This window comes from Quercus robur, chromosome 12 (assembly GCF_932294415.1).
Source record: "Quercus robur chromosome 12, dhQueRobu3.1, whole genome shotgun sequence".
NCBI lineage: Eukaryota > Viridiplantae > Streptophyta > Magnoliopsida > Fagales > Fagaceae > Quercus > Quercus robur.
In genome coordinates this window covers 42,235,332-42,244,228 of record NC_065545.1, presented here as the reverse complement: position 1 = coordinate 42,244,228, position 8,897 = coordinate 42,235,332, and the positions used below count along the sequence as shown (strand labels likewise).

Sequence of the window (8,897 nt, the reverse complement as noted above, 5' to 3'; positions counted from 1 at the left end):
TGGTTATATTTTTATTACAAGGAATAATTATTCTTTATGAATAGTTATTCTTCAAAATGAGGAATAACTATTCATCTTTAAAAGGTTGTATTTGTTATTCCTTAGTAAAAGCAATTATTTCAAAATTTAATATATTTCCAAATAAACAAACTTTCCATATACATCTAACAATTATAAAAATAAAAAATCATAAAAAATAACACATATCTCTTTTAAATTTAAAAATAACAATTTTTAAGGAGATATAATTGTTTGAGTAAGAAATTTCCTAAAATAAATGTTAAGTTTTATTCTAATATTATAACTCACAACCAAACTAATGAATATGTTTAGTTATTACATTACAATACATTTTATTCCTAGTAATAAATATTACAATTTCTATCGTAATTCTCATTTAGTGTACCAAACGTACGCTTACTCAAATCCTGAAATCACAAAGAAACACTGAGACCCAAATCCTAACGTACTAAGAGCAAAAACAAAAGCAAAGATGTCACAACAAAAGCAAGAAATCCAAGAAGACAGGAGCTCTAATGGCCATTTCCATTTCTCCAAAAAGACGGGAGCTCTAATGACCCATCAAAATTCCTTCTTCCCCAGCTCTAATGGCCATTACCATTTCTCCAAAACCCCCATACTTACCATTCTACTCTTCTCTAACCTTCTCCTTTTCTCTCACTCTACCACTTAAACCCAAATCCAAGCAAACTCTGCATCTCTCTCTCTCTCTTTCTCTCTTTGACACATAGAGTTTATTGATCTCTCTCTGTTTTTTTTCCATTTCAGGTCCCTCAAGCTCCTCTGCTGTCTCTTCCTCAAACACCAACAACCAAATGAGCAAATACCCACCACGTAAAATGATGCCATTGACACTCTCCATGTGGTCTTTGCCGCTGGAGGCACTGGTGGCCACATATATCCTGCAGTCGCCATAGCCGACGAGCTCAAAATCACCAACCCCAACGTCCAAATTCACGACTCCTCCAACTGCACCCTCAAGATCTCCTTCGAAAACTCCAAGCTCTTAGTACGTTTGGGATTTGGGTCTCAATCTCTTTAAATGTTTTTTTTTTTTTTTTTACAGATTTTTTTTTTCTTTTAGTTCCAAAAAAAAAAAAGGTTAGCGGCAGCCATAACTGGAGTGTAACGGAATACTGCATTGAAAAAAAATTAAAAGTTAGAGGAATGAATTGACAAAATTGAAAGTTAGAGGACTGAAATGAAGAAAAGTGAAAGTCAGAAGGTCAGTTTTGCATTTTTGCCTATTTTAAATAAACTAATCAATGAAATCAAAGTTTTATGTATACCAACTTGTTCCACTCTAATAAGTTGAAGTTAGCTCTCATTGCAATGCCTAATAATCTCTAAGCCTAGCAAAATTGGATCTAAACTTGTTAGCCTACCCAAACCCAAAGAAAAAAAATATGGGTATGCGTATATTTTTTGGGATCATGAAAAAATGGGTCGACCCAAACTCATAAAAGTTTGGGTAATGTTGGGTTGACCCGCAAGTCACACGAGTCCAATCACTTTTTAACCCATTGAATTTTCATGTTGCATGTTTTTCTCTTTCTTTTCTTCTCACTTTCTTATAGTAGTTAGGTAATTTTCTTCTCTTATTTCCTTTGATAATTTTTTTTTCCTTCTCAATTTTTAAGTGTAGTGAGCTCAATTCTCATCTCATTTTTCACACGCATATATTTTATTTTGCAAATCTACACTCTTACACTCAAAGACACTTTGTGAGGCTGATTAGCTAGAACTTCAGTCACCACTAAAGCATTTGTCTTAAAAGTCATATTCGTAGGTCATAGTTATAAAATTTTAATTATTTTTTTAACCCATTTTCAATGCATACTAAAGTTCTATTAAAATTTTGTTTTGTAAATAAAAATACCAATAAAATTACTTGCCAACTTGATGTGAATTTCTTAAGTATGAATAACTTCACTACTAGATCTACATTGATTCGATTGAGATGCAATTCACATTAATTATTTAATTATTTTTCTTTACCTAACATTTTATGTTTTATTCTTAGAATTTTATTTACATGTCATTTTAGACAATCTAACTTCATTTATATTTTACATGTAACATGAGCACTTGAAGAGGTTGACAATGTGATATGAATTTCTTTTAATTCTTTTACGACGATGATAAGATTAGTGTACAACTCTATAATGTATTATCTTAAGTATTTATTATGCATTTTTAATTTGGATTGTGCGAATTTAAGATTTTATGTATTATATAACATTTATTTTTTAGTGTTTTGATCTAAACCCGACCAAGTTGAACTCAAACCCAAACGACCCAACCCGTCTAATTATTAGACATCTAGTTGATTTGTTGGTGTGTAAGACACATTGAGTTAGACTAATCTATATATAAAATAATAGGTGAAGCAGAGAGAGTGTGAAATTGAATTTCAAATTAGAACTCTAATTTTGTGCCATGTGTCTAGAATTTGAAATTGAAGTTGAATTTTGCATCATGTGGCTAAATGTATGTGGGTTCATTCTCATTAAAACCACTTCTATGTATCGGGTCAAGTGAGTTATTGTGCTAATTAAGTTTTTTCTTGATTTTGTAGTCAAACGTGAAACCCAAAGAGATTAATATTGGTGATAAGAACTTGGTTTGAGTACATTGCATAATTTCCAAAAAGATAGCAAAGCCAGAGTTTGCATCTTTGTTATAAATTGCTTACAAAGTTTGCATCTTTACATTTACACTGAGTTTCGGATTAAAGTGCTTTCTTCTTGGTTCTGACACTGAGTTTTGTTTACTATTCACTTACAAAGTTTGCATCTTTACATTTGTTATAAATTGCTAATATGTGATTAGATGCACATTATGCCTAAAATTCACTATCCTTATATTTGGCTTTTTGTTCAAGTTTGGCACCTATAACAATGAAGAAAACATTGCTGTGGACCGATGGATGATACTTTTTGCAGGCTGCAAAGGAACTTAGAACTTAGTGATCAATGGAATCTCACGCGAATTGGAGAGGGCCCAGCTGTAGATGTTTGGATGGCAGATGTGAATCACTATGTTTTTAAAATGTTCAGTGAAGGTAAAGGTTATGAACAATGTAAATTTTCCGAAGAGATATTTATTATTCTATATTTACGCAAGTTTGGTCGCCTTCTTGGAGTAGATCACTCCACCCTGTCTTTCTACTGGAATTTTTTATTCAGATTGTTACAATTTAATTCGAAATTTTATTTGAATTTTTCTATTGTTGTTACTATCATATATTATCATTCCAATTGTTCAATTAGAATCTGAAATTGGAGTCCAATTTTACTATACACGTCTACAATCTAATTATTTTTAATTTTGCTGTCATGTGTAGAAGCTAATGAGATGAAATTAATAACACATTAAACACTCATGCTTTGGAAATCGGTAGTATCAATCTAAATCCATTGGACCTGCTTCGTGATAATACAACTATGAAGGATGTATAAAAACACGCACAAACCTCTCTCTCTATAAAAAGAGATTGGAGAGAATTTCTTTTATCAGCCATAGAATTTCAGAGGTTTTTTCTTCACATAAATGCCCATCATGTTACAAAATGACCCATCGTAAAACTACAAAATGAGTACAACTCTGAAAGTTTTTTTTTTTTAATTTAAAATTTTTTAAGCTGCAAAAATTTCAATCACCAATAGAGATTAAAGATTCAAAAGCGTGAATGAATCTTTTAGATAAACATTGTCACCAAGGTTCATCTTTCTGTGCAAAATATATATACTGCTAAGTTTTGTTAATAAAGTTTTCTGGTTAATAATATGAATTTAGACTTAACTGAGCCTTTTAAACATGAATAAACTCATGATTAATAATATATCCATTCCCGTGCTACCGCATAGGACTACATACTAGTGTGAGATTAATAGTAGGGACCAAATTGACTACACTATCGTTATTTTAGTAGTCATATAAGCATCAAGTATACCAATTAATAATAAGGACAAAATTGACTGCAATTTAAAAAAAAAAAAAAAACAAATTGTCTACTTCTAAATTGCATGAACCAAATCAACTATAACTCTAAAATGGAAATGACCGAAGTAGTATTTTTGCCTATAATTTTAGATACTTAGATTTGACAGAATGACAGATCAACACCAAAATTAGACAGACATTGTTAATAGCGGTATTCACCAAGCGCACTCCTAGATGACAGAAATGTCAAATGTTGGGATCTAGAAGCCGTGTAAGATAGCAATGGTTCCTATTTCTTCTGCTTCACCCTCTTAGCAACCGAAAAGGAACACAATAACTAGGGGGAAAGCAATCTTTGCCATTTTTTTTTTAAAAAAAAGACCCCACCATAGATATAAAGAAGGGCAACAATATAACTGTTTTTCCCCCTTCTATTCAAGCAAAGGTGAACAATGGGGGGAAAAGGTGTAGGTAGGTATATTCTTTTCATAAGTAACTCATCGCAACATGTATCTTGCTACTAATCAAGAAGGGGACTCCCTTCTTTGGCGAGCACAAAAAGACCACCATCTCCCCTTGAGATTCGAAGATCATCATCAAGGTATGTAACAAGAAGCCAAGAACTAGTCCGGTCACCTGGAATGGGAACCTTAAGAGGTGGCTGACCAGAAATGACTCGTGATATACTTGCCACTGTGTCCTGCAGTGGACTGAGAGTTTGCTGCACAGGCAACAGATTGATTTGCTGCCCAAAAACATCCACATTTTCTGGGAGATCAATACTGGTCTTTATCTCTGGAGGCTGAAAGGTACCTTCCTTAAATGCAACCTGAACATATTGACGTGTAGGCTAGTAAGATTTTGTAATCCTGTCCATTGCATTGAAAGTGTACAAGACATGGTTCTGGTAAGAATTGTTTGGGCACGCCAAGTAAAAACTACATATTTGTTACAATGCAATCATCTGGTAGAGCTCTATTGTATAAAAATGGAGATAATGATTTTTTTTTTTTTATTAATATTTTATATCATTACTGTTGTTTATACTATTTTTTTTTTTAAATAAGAAAAAACATTCCATTTCGTTGGGAAAATATTATATTCAGTCATATACTTACGGCTCATAAAAGTACCTTTATTCTTGTAGGACTTTGAACCTCAAAAGTTGCAGTTGCACTGAAAGAGAAAGTAGCAAATGGGCCAGATAACGTAGTAGAGTTCACAATGGTAAGATTGCCAGTGTCAATTACTTGGCGAATCTCCTTCACTTTTAACAAAGGTGTTGCGCCTAATGCGAGAAGTGGCAAAAGCTCAGAAAATGCAGTGTACCTGATTAGTTGGAAAATAAAGTAGTGAGCAAATAGGGAACAGTGCACCAAGTAAGAAGCACTGGTAAAAACAAAACAATAATAATAATAGTCAGTTTCATCAACTTTCACCGGGCTGTGCTCTCCACATTGTTTCATTTATCCAAAGTAGTCGGTAACCCATGCAAATGCATAATAAGGTTTAACATTATATGATTTTTTCTCCTCCTTTTTCTTTTTTGGTCTAGATATGAAATTTGATAATTTGATTGTATTTGTAGAGGGAACTATATAATCTAGCACTTAAAGAGAATGTATGTGCCAAGATTCTAATGGAGTGTTTAAATATAGAACAGAATTTAAATTTAATTAAAAATATATATTAAAATAATGGCGTGTAAAATTGTGAGACCTCAAATGTTATGTGGCACAACATTATGAGGTCAACCAAAAGTCAAATAGCTTAGTTTTATATATATTATAGATGACACTAGAAACAAATATAATCATATAGCATTGTCTGTGACATCTACATCATGCTTCTACTGAATTCACATTCTTATATACATGCCACACGGTAGAGTCAATGACTGAAATGAACATGAATGCAGGCCTAAATATGATTGATTCCACTTATAGTGATATAATTTCAAGCTTCTATAACAAGGATCTAGTCAAGTTCAGTCAATTTTTCCTCTGATCACTGACCTTGGTCAAGACATGGCATATATCAAAGACACTAATGAGTATTAATGACAATAAAATTAGCCCAAAAACAGCAGCCATGAATAACTAAAAGCTTTGTTGAGACAAAGATGGGGTAACACAAATTCATGTGGCAAATGCAAATTAGTCAGAAATATAACAATCATCCATTTATTGGCTGACATGTATTGAATTAAAACACTCAAATGGAAATGATCCTCAAATAAAAAAATGAGAGCTTAAAGTAGGATTAGATTTACCAAAAATGACATAAAAAGTATGTTATAGTCATACAATGTAGTACTATTCTCTTAACAAAACAATGACTGGTTGATATGAACAAGTGATTTCTCCAATATAACATAAGCAAACATGGTAGCTCAGAAATCTCCCATTTGCATGGACTAGGTTCCAGAGCTTGTTTTCTTGGAAGTGATGCACTTCTATTAAAAATAATATTTTGAAAGTCTTCTTCTTCTTTTATCTTTCTTTTAATCAGAAAGATCTTATCCTCTGTTCTGGCATATTCAATGTGTTGGAATCCAATGCTATTAAGACTACTCCATATAAAACAGATGACGTTGACCTTTTAGAGTTAAAAATAATAATTGGCACAAGAACAGGCAAACACACCCTCTCACATGTTCTTATTATTATTTTGGGTAAACTTCTATTTCTCATGTTATAAAGTACAGTCCACACTAAGTGATGGTTTCTGCAAAGGCACCTAAATAGTTGAAATGATATTATTGACAAACTCAAGTCAATAGCAAAAAGAAGTATAGAGGAAAGGCATTCCTTCCTGATCCTTTTCCAAGTACTAGAGCAACTACATGTGGACACTACTAAGACATGATATAATTCCCATAAATTTTTATTGAAACCCCATGAATGCACACAGATTTAATCAAAGATGATCTTCTTTATTTAAATTAATTTGAAAACTAAACCAAGATTCTAGACCATTGCCTTCAAGTTTGTAAAACCATGTATAATCAAACTTACATGACATATGAGCCTCATAAATCTATCCCTCTTTTTTAGTAGTATATTTTATCCCATTTACTAATGGTAATTTCAAATGGCTTGACAACCAAGTTCAATGAACTCGCTATCCAAAAGTATTTCAATTTAAGTTGGATTTAACAACTATCATCAAATCTTCTATCCACAAAGCGCTAATAGTCCTTTACTGCTTGAATTGCCAATATAGTCTTTCTAGACTTGAAAAAAACTAAGTATCCTCCTCCCCTATAGGGACACCAATGGGGCGGTCGGTGAAGACCAAGCAGGATCAGCATCCAAACCCAACTATACATAATAGATCTGAAATTGAAAGCGGAACTGGCAAACTCACAAAATCAAGATTTGATTCAACTTTGGTTTTACTTATACTCTTATATTAAGAACACTAACTATTTTTGAAAAAAAGCAGCCATATAAGGGGATGCTGTGGATGACTACAAAAGAGCCTTATAGCTCAATTGATGCAAAAAGTTCAGGGTTCAAATAGACGCAGTAGCTATTGAATTATCAAATACTTATACATAAGCCTAGTGGATCTTAAACTCATGACCTCACCCTCCATCCCATTATTATAGAAAGAGAAATCACATTTGAGCTAGACCTCATTGGAAATTCAAAGAACACCAAATGAATTCAAAACCTCTTACATGATCAACTAGATGCATACCCAACTTGCCAATAAAATAAATTTTGCATATTAAGATTATAGAACTAAAATCAGCAAAGCTTTAAATCTAGCTAAAAAATGCAAAGGGCAATGAACTTACAGCAAAACCCAGTTGCCTTGAAGAAGTTCAGTGGACTGGGTCGGGGCCGGAGTCGGGTTAGCGGCCTCCAATTGATTGACAAGCTCAGAGACTTCGGCCCGAACCTCCGGGCTGGCCCGGAACCCGAATTCGGTCCCGTAAAAAGTATCAACTAAACAGCGCTTCAGCTCCGCAAGCTTATCTTCCTCGGGAGACACGTCAGGCTTGGCCGTAAAGGCAGCGTTGTTACCTTCATCGATGGTAGCATACTTCGCTACCTCTTCTTCTTTTACCTCTGTAACAGAAGAAGAAGCAGCATTTAGTTTTGGAGTAGCGTCGTCTGGGCCCCGCTCATCTTCGCTCTTAGGTGGGTCTGGAGGGGACTCGGGTTCGGGCTCCGGTTCGGTTTCGGAGTCGGAGTCGGATGGCTCACCCTTGTCGTCGGAGACCCGGGGTTTGGGAGTGGGGTCGGAGTCGGAGAGAGAGGAGTGGGTGACTTGGAGGAAATGGGTTTTACTTTTAGGTTTTGTGCAAGAGAGAAGAGGAAGAGGTGATGGTTTATTATTATTATTATTTCTGTGAATATTGGGGTTAAAGGTTTTGGTGAAGAGTGAAGAGGCGGAGGTGAAGAGAAGAGACATTTTGATTTTCTTCCACAAGAGAGAGAGAGATAGAGAGAGAGTGTGTGTGTGTGTTGTACATGTTTTGTATGGAGAGGCAACAAATTGATATTTGATATCATCATTTTTTTTTTTTTTTTTTGTCTTTATCTATTTTTTATGATTTTCTTTGTGACATGCTATATTTTAAATTTCTGTATCAATTTATGTTTTGTTAGAAAAATCTGCTAATGAGCAAAAAAAAAAAAAAGGAAAATTTCACACTTGATCTTATAGATACATGTAGGATTTTTTTTTTCTTTTCATTTTTCACAACCATTCTTATTATTTGTCTCATAAAGGTAATGTTTTTCTTAAATCTCATCATCTTTAATCAGTTGCGAAAAGAAAAGAGTTTAAAATTTGATATTCATTTAACATTTTTCAATGCCTAAATACCAAAATCATCCCTTATCGTTAAACCTCAAACCTATTCCTAACATTGGCTAGCTATTAGAATCCTTAATTGAGTGAGATCAAAATCTTTA

General features: G+C 33.6%; 1 protein-coding gene across 1 annotated transcript; it reads right to left on the bottom strand.

Moving 5' to 3' along the window:
- Positions 1 to 4,019: 4,019 nt before the first annotated feature.
- LOC126709102 (plastid lipid-associated protein 3, chloroplastic) lies at positions 4,020 to 8,452 on the bottom strand. Its single transcript, XM_050409191.1, has 3 exons — positions 7,772 to 8,452; positions 5,100 to 5,295; positions 4,020 to 4,795 (listed from the first exon to the last, which is right to left on the bottom strand). Exons 1-3 carry the CDS (start codon positions 8,389 to 8,391, stop codon positions 4,487 to 4,489), a joined length of 1,125 nt encoding a protein of 374 aa, XP_050265148.1. The 5' UTR covers positions 8,392 to 8,452; the 3' UTR covers positions 4,020 to 4,486.
- Positions 8,453 to 8,897: the final 445 nt, after the last annotated feature.

What these genes read in the sequence shown, in the direction of transcription:
- LOC126709102 (XM_050409191.1), bottom strand. Translation starts at nt 8,391, where the DNA reads ATGTCTCTTCTCTTCACCTCCGCCTCTTCACTCTTCACCAAAACCTTT. An exon ending in CAAGGCAACTGGGTTTTGCT is followed by an intron (nt 5,296 to 7,771) that starts GTAAGTTCATTG and finishes CCAACTAATCAG; the next exon opens with GTACACTGCATTTTCTGAGC. An exon ending in AAAGTCCTACAAGAATAAAG is followed by an intron (nt 4,796 to 5,099) that starts GTACTTTTATGA and finishes CAATATGTTCAG; the next exon opens with GTTGCATTTAAGGAAGGTAC.